Source organism: Rousettus aegyptiacus, unplaced genomic scaffold (genome assembly GCF_014176215.1).
Source record: "Rousettus aegyptiacus isolate mRouAeg1 unplaced genomic scaffold, mRouAeg1.p scaffold_m13_p_5, whole genome shotgun sequence".
Classification (NCBI taxonomy): domain Eukaryota; kingdom Metazoa; phylum Chordata; class Mammalia; order Chiroptera; family Pteropodidae; genus Rousettus; species Rousettus aegyptiacus.
In genome coordinates this window covers 94,996,275-95,021,583 of record NW_023416308.1, presented here as the reverse complement: position 1 = coordinate 95,021,583, position 25,309 = coordinate 94,996,275, and the positions used below count along the sequence as shown (strand labels likewise).

The 25,309-nt window shown below is 34.9% G+C and overlaps 1 protein-coding gene across 1 annotated transcript; it reads left to right on the top strand.

The window, feature by feature from the left end:
• The first annotated feature begins 1,329 nt into the window (after positions 1–1,329).
• On the top strand, positions 1,330–22,303 carry CCDC34 (coiled-coil domain containing 34). The gene is made up of 6 exons (XM_016147418.2): positions 1,330–1,714; positions 5,936–6,071; positions 11,804–11,911; positions 18,843–19,001; positions 19,510–19,651; positions 21,301–22,303. The coding sequence occupies exons 1-6, from the start codon at positions 1,371–1,373 to the stop codon at positions 21,513–21,515; spliced, it is 1,104 nt and encodes a 367-aa protein (XP_016002904.2). The 5' UTR covers positions 1,330–1,370; the 3' UTR covers positions 21,516–22,303.
• Positions 22,304–25,309: the final 3,006 nt, after the last annotated feature.

Below are 25,309 nucleotides of genomic sequence, written 5' to 3'. Positions count from 1 at the left end.
TGAAACTTTTTTTTTTCCCCCCAATGCTTCAGTTATGTCGGATTGTCTGTTGGGAATAGCTTCTCAAGTTTACCACCTCCTGAAGCCCTCAAGTGGCCCAGGGCCTTTTGATTCTGTCATCATCAATTCTAGAGAGACTCATGAAAGGTATTAATCAGATATGCTGATAAGTGAATAATTAGGGTAGAGAATGAAACCTCCATTAAGCCAGTTTTATTCCTTGATCAATTTTATAACTTATTTAACTTGCTCCTAGTGCATTTCCATTTTGTTTTTACTGAAAATTATAACAATTAGTATTCCATTTAAATAGTTTAATCATATATTTTATCATAGCTTCTGCCTCTGAATTGCCCTTGGTATTATTTATACCATATTCTCGTGTCGAATTTTGCAGTTCAAAATTTCATCAAAGATTTTGTATCTTGGGTCAATAAATTTTGTGGTCTGTTTTACCCATTGTCAGTTTTCCTTTGTGACATTTCTACCAGCAATATGCATTATGAGCTGGATAAAATCCATATTTACAAATATACAGTTTTGTCTATCACTTCCCCCTTGTGACCTTCATCCCCATCCCTACCCTAAGAGTGCGTCTTCTGAGGACTCACGTTTTTTCTTTCCTCATAAAATTCATATCGTAGAATATTTTAATTGTGTAGTTTTCACCACGAAAGAATAGAGAGAATAGAGAACTTCTAAGTACCGGGTTTTTATCTGATTTATCACTATTCAGTGCCTAGTACAGGTCTTAGTACACTAAAGGATTCCAAGAGGCTCCCACATTCACATACATAGAAAAACTAGTTCCCTTAAGACATCAGGCAAACGAGGTGTTAACCAAAAAGTGAAAAATTATCCTGAAAATGTATTCGTGGGCACATTCGTAAACTTCGATAAAATTCGCCCCAGCCTCTCCTAGACTGTGGCCCTGTGTTGAAAGAAATCAAGACTGATGCTTATCATCCTGATCTTGTAATGATGTGGGGGTAGTTTCAGCTTTTGCCTCTTTTCCTTTAAAAGTATCTGCCACATTCAATGACAGCATATTTCAGATACTAAGTGAACTGCAACACCACAAACAAAGGGTAGGCCCTCAAAGTTGTCAACGGGGAGCAGGACCTTGCCGGTGAGCGGAGGCGCAGAGCTAACCTGAACTCCCAGCGCGGGGGCGGAAAGGGTAGCCCACAGAAGCCCTCGCGGAGGAAGCCACTCTCCGCTGGCTGGGACAAAGCCCGCGCCGACTCCACGCGTCGCCATGGCAACGCGGGGCCTGGGCCCTCCTGGATTGGCCGGGCTCAGCCCTCGCGGGGGCTGCTGGGAGACCACGTCCCCGCCGCCGCTCCGCCGGTTTGAACGTGGCGGGCCAGATGTGGGCGGCGGGACCGTGCGGGACTGCTTCGTCCCATTCTGATACCCGGTACCCGGCCGACTGCAGGGCCAAGTCTCTGCCCGCCTCGGGTTCTTTCTCCGCCCTCATGGCGGACGCTGGAGGGCAGGGGCTGGAGGCGGTGGTGTTGTGCTCACCATCTCCACCGCTGAGCTGCAGCAATTCCACCATGTCGCTGTTGTCTCCCCTCCGCCACCAGAGCTTCCCGTTTGACGACGACGACGATAGTGACGGGGAAGATGAGGAAGAAGTGGACGAAAATGCCCATGACTCAGAGGCCAAGGGTGCGAGCCTGAGAGGAATGGATTTACGGGGGTGCGCCAGGTAAACCTGAGGCCCGCTGGGCCGATTCAGCCTCTCAAGATTCTTAGACCCTTCTATGTACCTTCTGCCGGCCAAACACCCTCCTCTCTTCCGCCTCAAAGGCTGTGCAAGCACCTGCATCGTGAGGTGTTGCTCCTTTTTGCACATAGAGTCCTGAGCCAGTCCTTACAAGTGACCTCACATTTTCTATAGTTTTTCAATTCTTTTTCAAACTGAGAATATGATGACTGCTGCACTATCCCGACTAAAACGCATGTAGTCTGAAACATTTGCTACCGCTTCAAGAGTTTGATGAATAGTCATATGGTCTGATTGTGGACACCATAACTCATGTCCACACCCACAACACCAAAATAGGGTTTACTGCATCTCAGTAGTACCTGTAGCTATTTTGGGGGGGAAAAAAATGCCAGTGAGTAGATTGTAGTAAGCAGTATACTTTTTATTTCATAAATAAGGAGCTAAAGCGCAGGTTAGCAATGTCAACCTCAGCATCCAGAGACAACTTTGGGTTTGATCTGAGCACTTAACAGTGGAATAGAAGTCATTGAATTGAATATTGGAACCAAAGAGATTATTAAAACCATCATAATTTGTTTACTTCTACAATTATTCACTCAGCAGTTTATGTCACATACTAGTACACTGGGGACTATAAACAGGATAGATATGGTCTCTACTTTCATGAAACTAAAACCTAGATCAAGTCACTCATTTTACAAATAGTAAAACTGTGGCTTAGAATACAAATAAAAAGTCTGATTCAAAGGGACACACCTAGTTATTAGCAGACCTGGGCCTAGCACCAAGTTACAGATTGTGTTTTCTCTATACTAGTGCCTATAATTGGATATATAGAAATAGGAGCCAAGGGCCTATCCCTGCAGGAATATATTTTTCTGAGGCAGGCCTGGCAAAGCAGGTCCATTCTGGGATAGGCTCATTATGTCATCTTCAGAAAACATTTACAAGTTTCAGATTGTCAATATGTGTAAGGTATAGTACAAGAGATCTAAGAAATACAGACCAGATGACCCACCCTTTATATGTGAGCAGCAAGGTAGCCCACTTCAAATAAAGCATTCATAACTAGAGTGAGTGACTGGAATATAGAACCATATGAAGTGACTCATATACTCAATTACAACAGTGAGTCTCTTCAGAATGAGAAGTAAAAGTAAGTACATTGGTGGGAATGGAGATCAGTAAGAGTAACCAAGCAGGCCACTTGTCCAGACTGGTTTTAGCAACAAGAAACAGGCCTTTGATCAAGCTGATAGTAGAACTGATGGTAGAATTAAACTTTCAGGAATTTATTTTCATGTGGGCCTTTGTAGGGATTCTTCAGCACTGAGTTGACCCCAAAGATTTTTAAAATAAGTTTTAAGGTACCTTCTGAGTCTGATTAACAAGACAATGTAGAAAAGTTTAGCAGCCTGAGGAATGGTGGCCATCAAAACAGCAGTGCAGCTACTAAGACCTTGCGTTAGCTTCCAAGAACCAGAGCCCCTGACCACCAGATATAGCTTACCAAGAGAGGAGGCAGACAGATTTTTGTCTCCCTTTAGCCAAAGGTGGAATGAGCTGGTGGCATCCTGGGGCCAAGGCTGCCTTCCTTATCACAGTTCATTCCCTGTGAATCAAAGGAATCAGTAGGGTGTGGTGTGGAAAGAATGCAGGAGTTGTCAGGCCTTGTGTGTGGCAAGTGTGAGATGTTTATTCAGTGCTCAATAAATGTGTGCTATGAGTGAAGGCCAGTTTCCTACAGGTAGATGCAGTGATTTTAAATACTTTAGAAAACCTAGCACTTCTTTTCAGTAAAGATAAATGTTGAGGAAATTTCTTCATTTCTCATCCCTACTTCTAACCTTAAGTTGATGCCTTAGACACTTGGGGTGATGGGATGAGGAGAGCAGGCAGTCTAAACGATTAGTCTAGCCATAGTTCTGGGTAATGAGCATCTTCTTTGTGGACCAGGGAGTGAACTTAGAGCTTCCTGGGACTTTATGCCTTTTTTTCATCCTTCAGCTGCCATGGTGATCTGACTGTGGCAAACTTATAGGATAAAACTTTTCCGAGCTAGATTTAGGCATCAGCTGTACATGATGGATATGAGCTCAGGGTATTTTAGGTGAAAATAGAGTCATGCTTAGAGGATACCTTGACCTTCATGTGGACTGAGGTGAAGTCCACAGTTGCATTCAGACAAAATAAAGAGAAGTATTTTCTTGGAGTCTTATAGTTTGTGTTGGACTTGCTGTTTATTCAACTTTATCCTGTTTTTTGTATCACTCTATCCATTAGAAAACTTATAAATGTCCTGATCATAAACAACTGCTTATCAAGCCTCTCTTGATTATAGGTAGAGCTATACTATACATGCTAAACATTTTGAACATACTCATTAAAAATGTTAAGGGAAGAAATTTAATATTGAAAGTGTCATTTTCCAAAAGACACTAATGTCACTGATTTCTTCTTTCAATATGAATTTTTTAGGAGCCTACTATATCCCAGGCTCTAAGCTAGACTCTTGAAATAAAGAATGAGTTAAGACATGTATTCTGTCTGTAAGGAATTCATGGCCTATGGCAGAGATGGACAAGTGACAGAAAGCCCAAGGTACTGTTGTGGTGCACTCAAATCCAAGACCCACGAAGCCAATCGAGATGAATTGTGAGCCTTTATTAGCCAGCTAGCAACTGACTCTCTACCACGCAGGGTTAGAAGAGATCAGCCCTAAGCTCCCAGAAGAGGCAGTTTATATAGCCACCAGCACATCCCTGAGCAGATCACCACACCCTGGTTAGTAGTTGGCCATTAGCATCTCCTTGATCAGATTACCACACCCTGGTTAACAGAAGCAGAAGTAAATATTTAATACTGGCTCACTGGAAAATTGTCCACCCATAACATTCCCCACTAGTTTTCTAGGGGAATTCAAATCATTGAACAGTAGGTCTAGGCCTCATCTAAAGCCATACAAAAACCCCCTCATTTTAGGATGGAGAGAATCAAGATGGTCCAGACTGAACCCTTGACAGTCTTATTTTAGTGGGTTCTCCGTCCAACGCAGAGTCCATTGTTCTGATGTCTGTGGTGGATGCACAGCCTTGATTCTGGTATGGTGAATCCAATGACGGCGTCCAGCTATCTTGGCTGCTGTGGGTGTTGTGAAGATGACAGGAAAAGGTCTGTCCCAGCAGGGCTCAAGAGAAGCAAGCTGTACCTTTCTCACCCAGATCCAATCACCTGGAGCGTGGTTGTGTGGCTGGACTGGATGCTGAGCAGCTGTTCTGGTAGCAGAGACCAGTTGGTGGGTCTTCTGTCGTGCGCGAGAGAGAGCTTGCAAAGATTTAAGCAGTGAAAAATTATGAATTTCTGTTAGCTTTTCCTCCCCTAACTTGGGGAGGAGAGGTGGAGATCTTCCAAACATTATTTCATAAGGCGTGAAGGCCTTACTCCTTTTTAGCTTGAGTGAGTAGTTACTTTTCTCTTACTCGGAAGAGACAGAGAGGTGCTTATGTTGTGGGAGAAGACCAAACTGTGGAGAGTCATACATGCCTTGTCTAAAAACTGGCAAAAGAGAATCAACCAAACCCTTAAAGAGTGCCACAGGGAGATACACACACACACATATATATATATACACAGACACATATATATTTTTTATAAGTTTTTATTTCAAAACAATTTCAAACTTATAGAAAAGTTGAGGATATAAAGAACTTCTGTTCACCCTGCACCCAGAATCCCCATTCATTAACACATTTGCTTTATTGTTCTGTCTGTAAATATACATATTCTTTTTCTTAACTATTTAAGCAAGGAAAAGGGAAAAGTCTGCTCCAGGACCTGATTAGGATCATGTATCGTAATTAGTTATCTAGATATATGTATGATTTTTAAGAATAAAAAATTATCATTGAGGCATATGGACCAGGTGTGGTTTGTCCCAATAGGTTTTTTAAAATAATGTGATTTTAGTAGATGAAGGAATTCAAAGGCAATTTGATAAATTAATTTAAATATTGGTGTTTCTTTTCATGATTTTTCAAACATATCTATATATGATTCATTCATATATATTTATTTATAAAAACCATAGTATTCTAAATATATTGTTAAATTTTGCTTTCACTGTACTGCTGAGTGATTTCAATTGTTAAGCTAAAGAGTTTCGAGTTCAAGTGCTATATAGCGTCCTCTCTTTTATAATAGTGTGGTTGCATCTGAAGATAACCAAGAAGAACAGAAACAGGTGCGCTTACCAGAAAGCAGCCTGACACCATGGGAAGTGTGGTTTGTTGGCAAAGAAAAAGAAGAACGTGACCGTCTGCAACAGAGAGCTCTAGAGGTAAAACTAGACGGTTTTCTTTTTATTTAATCCATGGGCTCAAAAAGTAGAGCTGCTGTCTAAATTAAAGTGTTAACGTTATCATCCCTCAAAACACAGTTTTTGCATTTGTTTGTGTCACTTAGCGATGTCAATTTAATAACTCTTATGGTAGAAACAGTACATGGTTATTACCAGAACATTTCAAAAACAAAGCTAGGCATAATTAAGAAAATTAAAATCTCTAATCTCACCACCTCGGGATAACCATTGTTAATATTAAGGTGTATAGCTTTCCAGATTTTCTTCTATATAAATTTAAAAAATAAATATATACAAGTGTATATATACAAGTACATACAGTGGAGCTTCAGCATCATATGTTTAACTGAAATAAATTCAACTGCATATACTTAGTAAAATTTTTAGGAAAGCAGAGAAACAAAAGTCGAAATGGGTAGGAATCTACCCCCATGTCACTCAGAGCCCATGCCCTAGAGTGAGTTTGTGCTGGGAGATAGGAATCTGCTGGACTTTGAGAGCTTTTCACTGTCACTGTGCTTCCCTGCCTTGCTTGTGGACATTTCTGCGTTTGTGATTTTTTCTGAACTCTCACTCTCCAAACTCCAAAAATAGTTTGAGATACATTTCACAAGAATCCCTTATTCTTTGAACTCTTACTATTTGCTTTTTTGAACCTAGCAGCCAAATAGATTTGGATAATTTGGCATCCCCAAGTATCCAAACTCATCTCAATTTTCCCTGTCCGAACACAGAAAACAAGTAGATTTAAGTGGTGAGAGACACTTCTTGTTTTCAATGAAATAGGAACAGACTCTTTTGTAACCTGCTTTTTTCCACTTGTTACATTAATATATTTCTATATGATTAAATATTTTTACATCATTTATAAATAGCTGGCTAAGATTCTTGAAATATATTTTAAAAATATTAAATGTATATTAGAATATAGTTAACAGGTTCGTTATTGTTAGAAATTTAAATTTATTCTAATATATTAGTAACAATGTTGACATAAAAATTCTTAAAACTATAACTTTGCCCTCCATTATCATCTTTGGAATTAATTTTCCATATCAGTTTGAAACTACTTGTTATTTTGTGATGTGTTTCTAATCAGGAAGTTTGGCATGATTCAAATGATTGTAGTAACCAGTACTTTCTGCTCATTGCCTATTGCTTGATACTTTGTATCTAAAATACAGATTTATTCCTGGAAAAGTACACAGCGATATTTGTTTCATCATAGAAGGTCCTTATGGTTTGATCAAGTGAGGCAGCCTTATTTAAACTTTTATGCTTCTTTCAATTTACTCTGTAAAATAAGTGTAAGATAATATCTATGTCACAGGATTTTTGTGAGGATTAAATGAAAGTATTGTTGGTGGTGTTTCATGGTTATTGGTATCATCGTTACTCATAGCCTCACTAAAGCTTTTTCATTTATTTTCAGAATTAGTGTGTATTGTTGAAATCCCAGACTCTTATTTCTCTTATCTCAATCTCAAGTTTTAACATTACTAATTCCATTACTTAGTGCAGCACCTTTCAAAATATTTATTCACAGTGAGAAATCTACTTTGTTTCATGTCACACACAGGCGCGCATACATACATCACATACATATTTGAAATAACATCTTAATTTTTGCAAAACCTGGTATTCTATTTTATTTCTTTTTTTTCCTTTATTTTTTTGTAAAGACTGTTCATAATCCATTAAATTGATTTTAGACTGACAGTTTGGAAAACACTGATATAGTGAGTCGGTGGTAAAGTGGAGCTCAGTTTATAGTATTTAGCTTCATCTCTTGTCTCACTAGAAGTCATTTTTACATTAAGAAAAGGAGGATCACTTCTGGTCATTTTTAGAGTCAGCATATAATGAAAGAAGTTAATTAAATTCATAAGGGAGTTTGGGCTTTGGAGTCATACAGAAAAAGCCTGAAATTTTAGCTTTGCATTCTAACTCTGTGACTTTGAGAAAGTTACTTAACTTCTCTCAGCCTCAGCCTTTTTGTCTGTAAGCTAGTAGAGTCGTTAAAAGCGTAAATTCTCGAGTCCTACTGGCTGCATTCAAAATTTGTACCTTGGGCAAATCCTTACCCTCATTCTACCTCACTTTTCTTATCAGTGAAAGAGAAAATAATATTTACTTCATACTGGTGTTATGAGGAATAAGTGAGTATCAGGAAATGGCCTAATATGTAGGAAGCACTGAATAAAAGTTAGTAGTTGTTATGTGTTAAAGGAGATAATAATAAACCACTGAAGATTTGTTTTGAGAACAGACTAAAGTAATGAATATAAAGTCCCTACCACAATGATTAAGCATGTAACAGAGTATAATTAGTTGAAAGATTAAGACTTTTTCATGTATTTAGTAATATGACATTTCTTATGGCTCCATCATTACTTACTTAACTCTGAAGCAATTAAAATATTTTTGCATAAATCCGATCGTATCAGTCATGCTAGGGATATTATTAACATATAAGCCAACTACTCACTTTATCATAAGCTTATTTCAAGCTATTGTGGTATTCACATTCTTTTCATGCCTTTCTCTTTGTTTTATTTTCTAAGTCATGCTTTCCTTATTTTTCTGTTCTTATTATATTCTCTAATTTACTTACAGATCATATCATTAAAAGCACAGATTTTTAGTCATAAGGAACATTTCATCTCGGATCCCCATTAAACAAGAGGACCAGAAGATAATTTTGCCTAGGTTTCTGTTAGTGGCTAAGCTGGGACTCGATCCTATTCTTTGGATATCCAGTTTAATAAGTGTTTTTTCCACAATACCAAGATGTATTTTAGAAATAAATGGATCAGACTTAGTATTTAATTTTGAATTTACCTTGGCTTTCTTATTTTCTTCCTTGAAAAATTAAAGGAAAATTTAAAGGATAGTTGTATCATTAAAAAGATCATTCCTTCTCTTAAATTTGATTTCATCAACAGACAGATTTATTTTAGAGATCTCTGTAAGATTAAGAAATGGCATAAACCCATCAAAATTACCTGCTTTCAACTTTTTTTACATTTGTAACTGTTAAGATGACAAATATGATAAATGTTGAATATTAGTATTATGAAAAACTAACATGTTGGTTTTGTAGGTCATATAAATTTTATTTAAAATTTTTTTATTTTAAAAAATTCTGTAATAGAGTGCCCTAAATTCTCTATGGCTTTGGGCTCATTCTGATTTTTAACATTTGCTATAACATTTTAGTACAATCTGTTCTAAATTATAAAATGTACCTAGTTTATGAATAATCTACCTTTTTTTCCACCACCTTGCCTTTGGCCATTTTATGCATCAGCCCTTAATGAAGAAATGAGGTAGGATATAGAGTTCATGAAACTCAAAACTGTCAGTTTTTCTGTTACCTTCAGTGGTAAAGAGTTCTTTGGAAGTCGACAAAAGCCATTGAAATAAAAAATGCTGTTTAGGATCCTCTTTGGGTTTTGGTTTTCCATAATCAAGTGTTTATTCTGTGGGAAAACAGCTATAATCCTGTTGAAATTCAGCGGTGTACCAGAAGACGACATAGGGGCCTTGTGAGAGAAGACTCCAGCTGTGTCTGGAAGAGGTCTGCCTTGGTGGTGAACAGATGGAGGCATTCAGGGTGGGAAATTCTGAGAGGGCCAGCCTTGGAAGGGAGGGTTGTGTCTCAGAATGTGATGTATATTCTGGGGTGGCAAATTACTTGAACAGACATCCTAAGATTAGAGCACCGTCTGGGTCAGTGGTAGTATTTTCTAGGTACTTTTGACCCTTCTTTATCTTTAACTCTGATGTCAACATTAACTAAAATTTGTGAGCCATAAAATAGAAACACAAAGTCTGATTTTTTTTTCCTGATTTTTGAGTTTAATTATGTGAAGAATCTTAAAAGGGTACATAAATATAATCAATCATATCTTTAGCTATATATTTAAATAATTTCTTGAAAATAAAATTTGGGACTGTGTAGGAAAGTCAGTTGGCTATATGGTTGTCAGATCTGTATCTATACTGTCATACACATACACATACATACAGGCATACATAAATACATACAGACATGTATTCCCCCTTTTTGTTTCCTGACACAAGTCCAGACTTCTTCCCTTACAGCTTGTATACTGTGGCAACCTCCTTAATCAGTCTCCCTTTAATGTAGTCTTTAACCTTTATCATTAAGAGTTCTAAATCATCCCTTTGCTATGTATTCCTGCTTCATAGTGTTCGATTTATCCTGCCTATCTCAAAAGACCTTTATCTGGTTACCACCCACCACCCCACCATCCCTTCTCTCCATCCTAGTCAAGCCAGTTCCTCACTGTTCTTAACAGTGTTTATTTCTGACCACCCTGGTCCACACTGTTTCTCTTCTCATCTTCTTTTCTCTTCCCTTTTCTAGACTCCTATTAGACAACTACCTCACAATGTAGCACTTAATTCTTTTGTGTACCTAGAAGGAAATTAGATCCGAGACTTCTGGAATTTCATCCCTGTATCTCTCAGTTCATGCTATCTTTATAGCAGGCGCTTCATTAAGAAAAAAGTGTTAAATGAATAATCAAGGAATAGCATCTGCAGATGTAATGAAGAATCTTTTTAAAACCAAGATGACTATTTTACTTTGAGGGATGAGATAGGGGATAGTGTTTAAAAATTGGAAGATTTTCTGAATGAGTGATGGCAGCTATTTTCTGTGCAGCAGAATTTTAGGATGAAAGATCATGGAAGACAGGTATCCTGCATACAGTTGTCCTAACATGCAAAAGATATGTTCTTGGTGTTAAGTTTTATCTTCGTTTCATTTAACACACTGGAATTGTCTGAGAATTGAAAAATTGTCCTTCCCATTACCACCCATGCTCAAGTAGGTAGGTCTTTGGGAAAGGGAGGGGCGGGGAGAGGGAGAGAGTTTCAGTGGAAGAGATATATATAAAAGTATCTGATTATTAGTACCTAAGAAGAAAGAAGAAAAATAACCAGTAATTGTGATAGTAGAGTCCTAGGAGTCTAGTTTAACAGCATTCTCAACTAATGCAGTAATTTAACTGATGAGTGACAGAGTGGTGGCGTTCAGCTTGTAGTTTTATTTGGCCATACCTTACACATTCTTTCTCCTGAGGAAGTGCCCAAACGTGTAGATTCGAGCGACAGCAAGGCAGTTAAATAATCTGGGATATGAATGTGGTTTTGTTTTATATTCCAGCAGCTATAAAATCAGCAAAGAAAAATCTGGATTCTTTTTTTCCATAAAGGAAATTGAATGGCATGTGTGCATTTCTTCTTTGGAATGACTCTGAATTAAAATTTTTAAATTTAGGGATTATTTAATACCTACTCTTTATCTTCATCAAGAATCTTGAAGCTTTTTATAACTAAAAAACGTTGCAATTCCCTTGAGCTTCTGCCAATAGAGTACAGTGATGCCAAAATTTATGTGTGGGAAAGTTGATTTCAATGAGGGTAATTTAGCTGAAGTTTAGTCTAAGAAACTAGTGTATTGCTGCCAAGCAATTATTTGCATTTCTAAAAAAATGACATACTTTTTACCAATGCTTTCTTTTCATCATAGACTAGTTAAGTAAGTTATTGTCACTAATGGTATGTTTTCTATAAAGGAACTATATTCTTGTTTAATTTGGTTAACTTTAGCCTTTTTAAAAATATGTGATTAGAATACTTCTGTTAAAAGTTGCCTTTCATTTGAATAAATTTCACAGGAACTAAATCAACAGCTAGAAAAAAGGAAAGAAATGGAAGAACGTGAAAAAAGAAAGATAATTGCTGAAGAAAAGCACAAGGAATGGGTTCAGAAAAAGAATGAAGAGGTAAGGAGAAAAAAATGCACACATACACTGACATCTTTTTTTGCTATGTTCTTCCCATTACTCCTCATTAAGTAGGTTTTTCCTAACCTCATGGACATTATGAAGTCTCTTTCTTCTGCCCTTTGCTCTCTGCTGCTCTCCCTCTTCCCTCATGTGGCTCCGTCTTGTATCTGGTTACAGGTAATCATGAAGTCTGTCCCTAGATCTGACCTCTTAAAATCTTAGATTTCCATCATTAGGTCAGCAGGCACCTCTGAACCTGCAAATCTAAAACAACCCATTTTTTCCCATTCTTTGGTAGAATTCCTTGATTTCTGTTATTAGTCGTACTGTCATCTCAGTCACCCAGGCATAATCATAATTCTTCTGTTGTTTATAGTCATCCTCTTCTTTCCTTTAAATGACCACTCTCCTGTTTGTGATCTCTTTCTGTCTGATCTCATTACATCTTTCAGCGTTTTTTGTTTGTTTGTTTATTTTCCCATGCTGGAAAGTAAGTTCCATAAGTGCAAAGATTTTTGTCTCTTTTGTTTATTGTCTAGCAGCTAGATCAGTACCTGACACATAATAGATGGCTCAAAATGTTTGTCAAATGAATGAATCCATCCTCTGTATTCTTGCCAAACTAATCTTGCTGAAACAGTCGGATGTCATTTCCTAGTTCCAAATATGCTTTGCATGACTCCTCACTGACTTCTGAATAATGTTTTAACAATTCTAGCGAAGCCATGTTTTCTTCCACCTGTGGGTTCTTCATTCTATGCTGTTGCTTCCTACTGACATTCTTTTGGGTGCACACACACAGGATAATCACAGCCTAAGTTCTTGGAGTATTGGTTTTACTGTAAAATTTTGAGAGGAAAAATGTTATTTTTATGTTAAAGTAAGCACAGATATTTAATGGAGTAGAACATAAATTTTATATGATTTTTAAGATACACAGTATATTTCAAAGAAATCTTGAGCTTTGGACCGTGTTCTCCAGCCTCTGGGGATATGTATTCATGAGAATTTTAAAAACATTTTTGTTCTGTTTTTTACTTCCTTATTTTTTTAAATGTATTTCATTGACATGGAATCTGATCATATCCTCCATTCTACCTTTCTCTTTATTATTCAACTTGGAGCATTTACTACATCAAGCACTCTCTGGATCACAAATTAAAAATTTTTTAAATACTTAACTGTTTGTTATTTATTGTAACATTTACATATTTAGAATGATACATCTTTTATTATCTGCTTTTATGAATTTAGTCAAATGTTTCAATCATAGGACAAAATTTTAATTTTTAATTCTAAATTTTAATCCTTAAGTATTGTTATATCTGATGCCTAGTGGTATGAATAAAGAGTACCTAGTAAATCATTTAGGTAAATTGAAGATGACAGGTTTCTTCATCTAGGTATTGTAAGAAGGAAATTGACTACACATGTGTGTGTTATAGCCATTAATATATTTGTTCTTTACTTCAGAAGTTTATTATTATTATTATTATTATTAATTTTAAGTTTATATCATCCTAAATATTCTTTGTGAATAAATGCCAAAACCAAAGTAAGCCTCTGTGACCATTACTAAGGTTTGGGCAGTACTTTTTTTGAAGATTATAACTTTAAAATAAAATAGTTTTACATGTACAGAATAGCATGCTCTCTCCTCTAAAAGCTTTTCTTATCTTCTAACTCCATTAAACTCATTTTACCATGCCAATCAAGCATAGTTGTTGTTTGTCTAAGAATGTAAGATACTGTTTTAATTAGTGGTAGTAGATCTAATCCAATTATTTGAGAAAAAAATTTCTTTCTTTTGGAGGGGAAATGGCTTGCCCTGACATAAATCACTAATTATTGAAAGCAAGAATCCATAAGGTTGAGAATAGTTCAAAAATGAACCCTGAGAAATTAAGTTTATTCTGCAGAACTCTTGTGCATGTTAAAGAATAATTGATTGCTTGACATTTTTTTTTTTTCTTTAAGACCTATCAGAATTCTTATTTCAGTCTTAGTTACATTTACCTCTGTTTGTAAAGTCTGCTCTCCTGGTTCTTCTCTCCGCTTCTGGCATCTAGCTTTTTTCTCCTCTGTTTACATTTCATTGTGTGTGGTCCTCCGCTGCCTCCAGCTTCATTCACGTTTTAGCTGTATCTGTGGCGCTATTTTCTCTAAGTCGTTTTCACTGTGTTCTATCAAAAAATCAGACAAAAAATAATTTATGTATCCATTAGCAAAGCTAGTTTCTTATACTATGACTGTAAATTGTTAAATCTGTTTCAAATAAATGACTTATCTCATTTAATACTCTTATATTTATGTTGCCATACTGATTCATTTTTTAGATTGTGTTGCAGTGTGTTACCACATGTTTTATATAAGGGCCTTTATCTTCAGTATTTTTAAAAATTATTGAAAAATAAAATGATTTTTATTTCTCAAAACATAGAACTGATTTTTTGAATGTTAAAAATAAATTCGGATCAGCGGAGCATGTGATTGATAACACCGTTATCCATGCATCATTTAGGCATTCAACACTTTTACTATGTGTCAGGTACTATTAAAGGAAACAGAGTAGAAATTTAGAAACTTTAGCCAGTTGTTTTGTTAGTTTCCTTTAGTTTCAAGAAACAAAGGTTCCCTCAGGTCACCATCTTTAAAAAAGGGAGATTTATTTTTGTGTTCTGTGTGGTATAGAACTGGAGTGCCAGAGATCTGAAGCCACTTAGTGGCTGGCTACTCTCTCGGCACTTCTGAGTGCTTGCTCCATTCTCCTTTTGCTAACTAAAGGCATTCCATTCTCTCTTCTCTAGTTTAAATCCTACAGAGAGCCTGTCTGATGTTTTCAAATCAACTTCTTTGAGCTATAATTTTTATACAATAAAATGCACCTATTTTAAGTTTGATGAAGTTCGATAAACTTATATAGCTGTATAACCAGCAGTACAGTCAAAATGTAGAAAGAACATTTCCATCACTCTGAAAAGTTCCCTTTTGCTGCTTTGCATTCAACCCCTGCTCTCCCCTCCCCCCCTACCCCCACCCCCAGCTAGCCCTAGCTCCAAGGAACTCATTAGTCTGCTTTCTGTCCTTGCAGATTTGCCATTTCTAGAAGTTCATATAAATGGAATTATAAAATAGATATTCTTTTGTGTTGGGCTTCTTTTGTTTTTAAAATTCCCTGATATTTCATGTATTAAGATTGTGTGTTTTTATTGCTGAGTAGTATTCTATTGACAGAATACCACAAATTGTTTTAATCTATTCACTAGTTGATGGCCAATTGTATTGTCTCTGGTTTTGGGGTATTATGAATAAAATTTTATGATAACTTATGTACGAGCCTTTTTGTAGACATTGGTTTTCATTTCTCTTGGATAAATGCCTAGAAACTGAATTGATGGGTTGTATGGTAAGTATGTGTTTAACTTTATAAGAAATTGCTAAACCGTTTTTTAAAGTGCTTGTACCATTTTACATTCCCACTACTATTGTATGGAAATTCCAATTGTACCACATCCTTGCCAAACTTAATATTGTCTGTCTGATTCATTTTAAGTCATTCTAGTAAGCATGTAATGATGTGTCATTGTTGTTTAATTTTCATTTCCCCGAGATCTAATGATATTTAGCATCTCTTTATAAGCTTATTTATTGTACTAGTCTACTAGGGCTGCCATAACAAAATACCACAGACTGGGTATTAAACTACTAATTGAAACTATTAATTTTCTTAGTGTTTTGGAGGCTAGAGGTCCAAAGTGAAGATGTCAGCAGGGTTTGGTTTCATCTAAGGCCTCTCTCCTTGGCTTGCATATGGATGCCTTCTCTCTCTACCTTCACATGGCTTTTTCTCTGTGCTTGTGCAGCCCCAATGTCTCTCCTCTTAAGAAGGACACCAGTCCTTGATTCCCTAATTATCTTTTTAAAGATCCCAGCCATATGAATTGGGTGGTAGCAGCATGGACCATTTCAGCATCTCTCCTCTTAAGGACACCAGACCTTGATTACCTAATTATCTTTTTAAAGATCCCAGCCATATGAATTGGGTGGTAGCAGCATGGACCATTTCAGCATCTCTTTTCCTGTTTTATTTTGTGTTTAAATTTTTGCCCATTTTGTGGAAGGATTGTGTATCTTACTAAGTTTTAGGAATTCTTTATATATTCCTTTAAGTCCTGTTACATATATGTATTGCCAATATTTCCTGCCATTTAATCTTCTTAATGGTATGTTTTAAAGAGCAGAAGTTTTAAATTTTAGTAAAGTTCCATATTTCAGTTTTTTTTTTTATAGTTTGTGGGTTTTGTGTCATATTTAAGAAACATTTACCTATGCCAAGGATGTAAACATATTCTTCATTGTTTTCTTCTAGAAGTTTTATAACTTTTTTACCTGTATGTGTATTTTGGGTGAATATTAATGTATGGTTTGAGTTAAGGGTAAAGGTTAAATTTTTTTTTTTTTTTTGCATATGAATATTCAGTTGTTCCAACATTATTTATTGAAAGGTATTCTTTCTCTTACCTTGACACTTTTGTTTAAAATCAGTTGACTATGTACCTGTGGGTTTATTTCTGGACTCTCTTCTGTTCCATTGATCTGTATTCTATGCCAGTATGATACTACTAGCCTGTTACTATAGCTCTATAATTCTTAAATTTATAATTCTTTCAATCATATAGAGTAAATCCTCCATCTTTTTCTTTTTCAAAATTATTTTAATTACTCTGCATCTTTCCATGTACAAGTTGGATTTTCTTCATTAGTCATGCTTACTTGAATAGTACCTGTGATACCACTGGGATTGCAGTAAATATATAGATCATTTTGGAGGAAATCGCTGACTTAACATCAAATTTTAAATGTATAAACATTTTAATTTGTATTTATATATGTCATCTTTAATTCTCTTAATGATGTTTTTTAGTTTTCAGTGTACAGGGATTTAATACATTTTTTTTGTTAAATGTACTCCTAAGTATTTCATGTTTTTGATGATGAGAGCAGTATTTTGCCATATTCATGATATTGCATTTTTATTTCTATGCCTAGTTTTGATAGCAGAGTAATACTGGGCTCTTAAAACAAGCTTAGATGTGTTCCCTTTTTCTCTGTTTTCTAAAACAAGTTGTGTACTATTGGTGTTATTTCTTCCTTAAATGTGTGATAGAATCCATCAATGAAGCTATCAAAGGCTGAAGTTTTCTTCATGGGAAAGTTTTAAATTCTGAATTGTTTTTACAAGTAGAGGGTTATTCAGATACTCTATTTCTTCTCGAGTCATTTTTGGAAAGTAGTATATTTTAAGGAATTTTGACATTTTACTTAAGTTGAATTTATTGGCATAAAATTGTTTTTAACATTCTCTTATTTCAGTGTCTATATAATCTATAGTGATCTGACACCATCTGTGTGACTTTAGGCAAATTACTTAACCTCTCTGTGCCTTAGTTTCTTTATTTGTAAGATGAGATCATAGTAGTGTCTACCTCATATTGTAGTTATAAGAATAAATTGATGTAGTACATGCATATAAAGTGTATAAAGGAGTAAAAGGCAGAGTTAGCACTGGATAAATGCTGTTATAATTGAAAACAATGTAGGCACTGGTTAACTCCTATTGATGAGGTCGTGGAGTCTCGTGAGTCAGACAGATTGAGCGAGATGTACTCCAAGGTCGTTTGTAATCTTGTAGATTTTCTGACAATATGAAGTAGTTAAAACCCAGTATTTAGTGGGTAAAAGTCAGTGGATATTGAGTTCTCAGCAAGAAAAGATTCCTTTTTGTTCCAACAGAAAGGAAATATAGCTACTAAGGGAATGATTGGATTTTGATTTTTAAGACCTGTCTTTCTTGAACAGCACTGGAGGTATATTGTATGTAACTGATGTTTATTACTTGGGTGTTAATCAAATTGCTTATAATAAAGTATTCTAGAAGATACTTTCAAGGGAAGAATTTCTTTTCTTGGTTTATATTTTCCTCTCCATGAGGGGTGAAGTATATGACATTTGTATCGCATACACTTTGTGCCTTGTGGGTTATTTTCTAAACCTTTGATAAAGCTAGCCATGTCGTTGTTTTTTTTAGAATTTAGCTATGTTGGTAGATTTCTTTTGAATGAGAAAGGAAAAACATTGGGTTATAGTCCATGTCAAATTTTTTTCTGGAAAGGGCCAGATAAATATTTTAGGCTTTGCAGGCCAATACAGTCTCTGCTACAGCTATTCAGCTTTGCTGTTGTGGTGCAAACGCAGCCATAGACAATAATATGTAAATAAATGAGCATGGCCACGTTTCGTTAAAACTTTATTTAAAAATATGGTTGGCAGGTAGACCATATTTGGCCTACAGGCTATAGCTTGAGAACCTCTGGTCTGTGTAAGACTTATAAGAATTGCAGAGCCAAAGATTTGTCTGTATATGCCCTTATAGCAGTTAATGGACCAAAAGACTATTTATTTGTCCTCCGTAACTCACTGATGGTGAAGATTTATTCAAGTATTCTTATTGGCAGAATGTCCAGGAAATGTGTACATATATGGCTCCTATTTTAGAGGCTAAACGTCCATTAAAACATACTAAGATTCAGGACAATCTAACAGGTTGTAACTTCTGTTCACTAATTTTTTCAACAAATCTTTATTGAGTGCCTGTTGTTTGTTTAGCACTGTCACAGGCTCTGAGTATACTTTGATGAACAAGATCTTTGTTACTGCCATTATGAGTCTTATAACCAAGCAAGTAGACTAAACTTGACCAGGTAATTGCAGGTATGTTATATATTTTCATAAGCTACATTGTGTCAACTACTGTGTTGTTATATATTTTAAGAAATAACTGGTTTAGAAAATTATTGTGTATAACACTTTTTTCTAGTATGAAGATAATTATAGATATTTCAATTAAAATTCATTATTTTTATTTAAGAAAAGAAAAGAAAGGGAACAAAAAGTTAACAAAGAAATGGAAGAAAAAGCAGCAAAGGAACTGGAGAAAGAACATTTGCAGGAAAAAGCAAAAGAAAAATATCAAGAATGGTTAAAGAAAAAAAATGCTGAAGAATGTGAGAAGAAAAAGAAAGAAAAGGTATTATTAAAGTGAGCCGTTAGAATACATGGCTTTAGTATTCATATGTGCTAAAATTGGCACTGTTTTAACATAAAAATAAATGAAGCTATCCCTACTTAATTATACTATGTTAAAGCTTCAAAATTCAGAAATGAATATTCATTTATGGTTTTCTTAGTTTAAGAAATCTTAATATTCCTGTTGATATTTTTTTCAGTTAGGTTCAAACTTTTTATCATTGTGAATGTTTTCAGATATTTTGATGTACTTTTATTACAGTATTGTTAATTACTACTCTATTTTAAAACAGCAAATTGCTTTTTTTAATGACTTGTTTAGAGGCAGCCACTTTCATATCATATCCCTGATCATGTTAAATTTTGTTCTCAAATTATAGAAATATTCAGTATTTAACATCAGTAAGCCATTAGAGTGGCAAGCTAATAGGGAAAAGAATCAGTAGAATTTCAGTATAATTTTTAGTTCCAGAATATTCCTGGAGAGTCTTTGGTCTTGTCATTTTAAGGAAAAAGAAAAACAACGGCAAGCTGAATTACAAGAAAAAAAGGAAATAGCAGAAAAAAAGTTTAAGGAATGGTTGGAAAATGCAAAAAATAAACCTCGTCCAGCTGCAAAGAGCTATGGTTATGCCAATGGAAAACTTACAGGTTAGTTTTTATGTTATGTGGCTTACATAAATATGTGCTACAGGAGTAAATGTTATGCATTATATTTTCTTTTGACCGAAATAGAAATGTGTAAAAATCATTTTTTTTTTCAAATTACCATTTTCTGGAAGATTATATTATAACATAGGATGTTTCTGGGGAAATACAACAAATTTATTATCTTTTTCTTTAAATCAGATATATTTTAAAGGCAGTAGTTACAAACTGCAAAGTGATTATTCTAACATTAACAAGTTAAATTTTCTTATGTTTCTTAGATTTTAAAGCTTTAACAGGATGTATCTAAGGGGTGATTTTTCTTCCCTTTCTTCTAACCCTCTCTGAGGCAGAGCTTCCAGTGTCCTTGACACATTCTTTTTGCAGGGCAGAATACTAGACAGCATATGAACCATACACAAAACTGGTTAGCCTTTAGGCTTGGTCTGATTATAAATGGTAGTGCATGTTTTCCTTTGTACTTTATGTTGGAAGCTCATACCTTGCTGACAGCTGCCTTCACTTATTTAAGTGATTTATTATTAAAAATACTCCCATTCTGTTTTGTTCACACAATAGAACATATTCCAGACTTTGTTTTGACCATCTTGGTGAAGTGTGTGTTGACATATCTATGCAGTCAAAGTGGGCTGCCAGTGACTGAATGACACATTCCTGCTGTCAGGATTTAGGCCTCTCCTACATGTCACAAGGGTCATCTGTTAGAGCTACTGAGCATGATCTGCTCCATTTTTTTTTCTTTCTTGTTTGAGAAAAGAGTAATAAGCAGTGATTTAACCAAATGATTGGGTAGTAAAGTTAAAACTTTAGGTGGGAATATACATACTGACTAGAAATTAATTGCTAAAATAATGGATTGTTTTATTATTTTGCATATTTAATGATTGTTATTCTAATAAGCAGCATATTTGTTTGCAAATGCTCTAATACTCAAGTCTTTATTCTTTATGCTCAAGTCAGTTTTACAAGTTATGAAAGAAATTTATGTGCACACAGGGACTGGAAGATTTTAATATGATTTAGAAAATGTTCTTCCTTCAGAATTATTAGATATTGGGTGTCACAACTCATTAAATACTTCATATACATTATATTAGGAGAATACTCCATAATTAGTAATCAAAGTAACAGTGATATTATGAAATCTTAGTAGTTTGTGTGACAGTAATTTAGAATTTCAGTGATTCTAAACAAGAATCTTGATTCACTATAGCTATATACACAATGTACATTTTTTTTTTTTCTGTGAACTTTTATGTCTGACTAGGGAATACAAGTACACAGTGGTTTCCCAGATTTAGTTAAGAAAATGCAGATCTTATTTAAATGTTCTAAATTTAATTTTTTAGTAAAATTTTTATGAGCTTTTATATATTTTAAAAGTAACATTTTTTCTAATCTTAGAATTACCATTTACATGTTAATTTTTACTACAGCATTCACTATATTTGAAAAGAGTTACTTGCCTGAAAATATCGAGTTCATTTTAAATGAGTCAAATTGGTTTATCAATGATATTTTTGCCCTCATATATTTTAACATTTTTCTAGGAATTTTAAAATAATTAGTTTCTTTGATCTCAAGAAATTTTTTTCTTGTTTTGCTTTGTTCTGATTTTTTAACAATTTTAGGTTTTTACAGTGGAAATTCTTATCCAGAGCCAGCCTTTTATAATCCAATTCCCTGGAAACCAATTCATATGCCTCCTCCCAAAGAAGCTAAGGATCTATCAGGAAAGAAGACTAAAAGGCCTGTGATAAGTCAGCCACATAGGTCATCATCTCTGGTAATTCATAAAGCCAGAAGCAATTTTTGCCTTGGAACTCTGTGCAGAATACAGAGATAATAGACATGAGAAATTACATGCTTTTACATATAGATATTTAATTTTAAAATCAGAAATTGTCTTTTTACTGCTCAGTCAGTAGTTCAACATTTGGTATTGTGATTGACAGATTCAAATTTTCGCATTTACATATGGAGTCCTTAGAGTTAATTAAGGAAGATATTTTATACATTTTCCGTTTTATAAATGCTTCAAGATTGATCTTGGCATATTTTTTCGCAGAATAAATGACTGGATATCTAACAATTGTGTTTGTATTTAACTTGTGTTAAAGCTACTGTGATACCAATAAAACCAACAGTTTTTCTTGTGTTCTTTCATACTCTATGTTGTTTGTGTTTATGTTTATGAACATAATAAAATTAAGATTAAATTGTTCAAAAAAGCATTTCTAGACTACAAGCTCAAGATAACTCTTAGAAGACTCTAAATCCTAGAGTAATCAAAAACAGTTTTGTTTGATGGCTTTTGGTATATTTTTCCTTATGTAAATATTTTTAAATAACTAACTGGAGGCATGTTTTGTAACAAAATAAATGAGAGTTGGGTTTTTGAAAGGAAAATTTAAAAACATCGTTTATGCTCTGAATCTTAGATTGTTATTAGCAATCTTGAGACATTAATAGTATTTTGCTGTACTTTGTACAAATACTAATTATATTAGGTTGTTAATTTTGAAATTAGGATCGTCAGTGCATTATATTTTGATGTTAACTGTTAAATGATATTTTACTGAAGATGAGATCACAGATCTTATTAATAAATAAATGTTAAGGATATTCAAAGGATTACTAAAATAGCATTCAGCACTTTTTGTTAAATTTTAAAAGTCTATATCTTTTTTTAGGGGATCATCAAGAAATGAAAATTTGTGGCAATGTAAAGTCAGTAAGTTCATTTAAAAGCGATTTCTATTTAGAATATATTTCATGTTTCATACTGTTTTAGTCATCTGCCAGGTTTCTTGTGATTAACATGCAGTGGAGTGGTTAATCAATGCAAGGAAAACAGAATGAGGATCTTTAAAGGGAATTCATGTCTTTAGAAATCTAGGAAAATTCTAAGCAGAGAACAGTTTGGGAAGAGCCAATAGGGGTTGTCAGGGCAAAATATCGGTGAGATTTGTAGGCCTGACCATTTTTTTCAGAACCTCTTAGATACAGTGAACCTTGCAGATGATCATTCTATTTGGGCAAATTCACCTATGTAGAGAGAATGTAGAATTTGTCAGGGTAGCAGTAAACGTGTGTAAAAAACAGAACACATAAGCCTGAATTCCAGGAGTTTTAGATACAGTTATATCCAAGACATGTTCAATTTCACACAGTAGATTGAGTCATTTAAGCATTTTTTAGCTATAGCCATAATCCTAATAAAAGTTTTCATTTAATCAGTAATTAGTTTGACCAATATTAATTGAACATTTACTCTGCGACAGAAGTTTTGCATATCGATTTAGGAATTTAAATTGTATATTTCTTTAATTCAGCAAACATTTACAGCCTAGCCAGGAAAATATGTAACAGAATAAATGCTGTAATACATTATACGTAAAATTATGTTCAGAGTTCATCTGAGAACATAGATAAGAAATCCACCTGTGAAGGGATTAAGAAAGGCTACAAAGAGGTGACATTTGAGCTGGTAAAACTTAAGCAGGAATTTTCTAGGTAGTTATGAGGCTGACCACACTCATGGACACGGGGTGAAAAATAGGAGAGGAGCAGGAATCAGAACACGCAATATATGCTGCAGGATTTGGACTTGGTCCTGTGTGGAGGCTTGCAAAGTCCTCTTTTGCTACCCCAATGAGATATTTTAAAAAGATCTTAACTACTAAACTCATTATTAAAATCTCATTTTTCTTCAAACTAATCAACATACCCGATTATCAGGAGATTAGAGTTTTTAACCTGAATCAATTCTTAAAGTCAATCTACCTGATATTTCAGGCATTGCAAACTACATTACAACATTAAAAATTTCTGTTGTGGTTTTTAAATATCTCTTTGACTTCTACTATTACTTTGAGTGAAACTGCTCTAAAATATCTGGGTAACCTATAATGTCAGCAAGTTCGTGATCTGATGGAAGGGACATAAGAATTATAGACCTGAGTCTGTGTTTGAGTCTTGGCTTTATGGCTGCTTCCCTGGAAGGTGCCTCATTGTTTTCGGTGTTCAATAACTTATTTACTTTAAAAACTTATGGGGATAAGTGAAAGTACCTAAAAATGAAAATTTGTTTCTTTTTTATCTGATGATAATTTGACAGGAGAAACCGATATTCTTTTACTTTAGTGATAATTGATTTACATCATAAGTGACTGATTAACATACCAATCTTGACTGATGAATTTCCAAAAATAAGTTAAATTCTCATTGCTTATAGTGGACTTTCATTCTTATCCTAACACTAAAAAGGGAATATTATTGTTTTCATTTCCTTCAAATTGATTCAGTAAATATTTATCGAATACCCGCTATGGGCAAGTTAGAATTATAGATGCTGTGAATAAGAGAGGGTCCCTGCTGTCCTTACAAGATCAATGACAGTGATAGGAAACAGGTATTAAACATATAAACAATTTATTTGGGTGGGGGTGCTATAAAGAAAATAAAATAGGAGAAAAATAAAGAAAATATTGTGATGAACAGTGATTGTGTGGAGAAAAGTCCACTACTTTATTTAGGGGGGTGGGCTTCTCTGAGGTGGTTAACAATGCTGAACTATTCTTGCTAAAATCTGGGGAAAGAAGGAGCAGCTAATACAAAGGCCCTAAGGTGTAAATGAACTTGGTGTGTTTGAAAAAGGCCAGCTTGCCTGGAGTGGAGATAGCAATGGGGAAAACAGTAGGAGTTAAGGTTGGAAAGTCAGGCAGAGCCAGATCATATATAATCCTGAATTCAATGGTTCAGAATTTATTCTAATTGTATTGGGAAGCCTCTGAAAGGTGTTAAGTAGAGAACTGATATGATCTGGTTTATAGTTTGACATACTCCAGTTGCTGTGAGGAAATTGGCTGTTGGAGACAGAGAATCAAAGCAAGGAGACTCATTAGGAGAACTTTGTGGTCTCCAGGAAAAAAATAATGATGCTTTGGATTAAGATGGTAGCTGTGACATGGTAAGAAGTAGGGTGGATTTGGGATATATTCTTCAGGTAGAACAAACAGGACTGCTAACATTTGGACTTCCTGTTAGGGAAGGAGGAAAACGAGAGATTATTTCTAGTTTTTACACCTGATCAACTGGGTGAATGATGATAAATTAGAAGATGTGATAGGAAAGGTATGTGGGCTGAGGTGGGGAGCGGGGCATCCTTAAGAATTCTTCCTAGATCTGTTAGGTTTGTATTACCAGCTTTATATCCCAATGGCAACGCCAGTTAGATATTTGTGTCTGATGCTCAGGGGAGATAAAATATAAACATCAGTACGTAGGTGGTATTTAAAAGCATAAGACTAGATCAAGTTACTTAGGAAGAGTTTAGATAGTAAAAAGACTTGAGTATTCCAATATTTAGAAATTGAGCAGCCAATATGGATTTTGAGAAGGAGCAGCCAGTGGTGTAGAAGGAAACCCAGTAGGTTTTGATGTTGCAGAAACCACAAGTAGAGGTGTTACAAGTGGGGAGTAGTTAACTCTGTCCAGTGCTGTTTGAGAGAGAAGTAAGAGCAGGAAAGAGCCTTCATTATTGGATTTGGTACAGTGGAGGAAGGTCGTTAATGACCTCAACAGCAAACATATTGAATGCTTTCTATATGCCTGACAGTATTCTATGTGCTTTTATAT

Bases quoted from the DNA above. Each gene is read 5' to 3' on its own strand.
- CCDC34 (XM_016147418.2), top strand. From the start codon at position 1,371: ATGTGGGCGGCGGGACCGTGCGGGACTGCTTCGTCCCATTCTGATACC. The intron at 1,715-5,935 runs GTAAACCTGAGG...CTTTTATAATAG, and splicing joins GATTTACGGGGGTGCGCCAG to TGTGGTTGCATCTGAAGATA. The intron at 19,002-19,509 runs GTATTATTAAAG...TGTCATTTTAAG, and splicing joins AGAAGAAAAAGAAAGAAAAG to GAAAAAGAAAAACAACGGCA.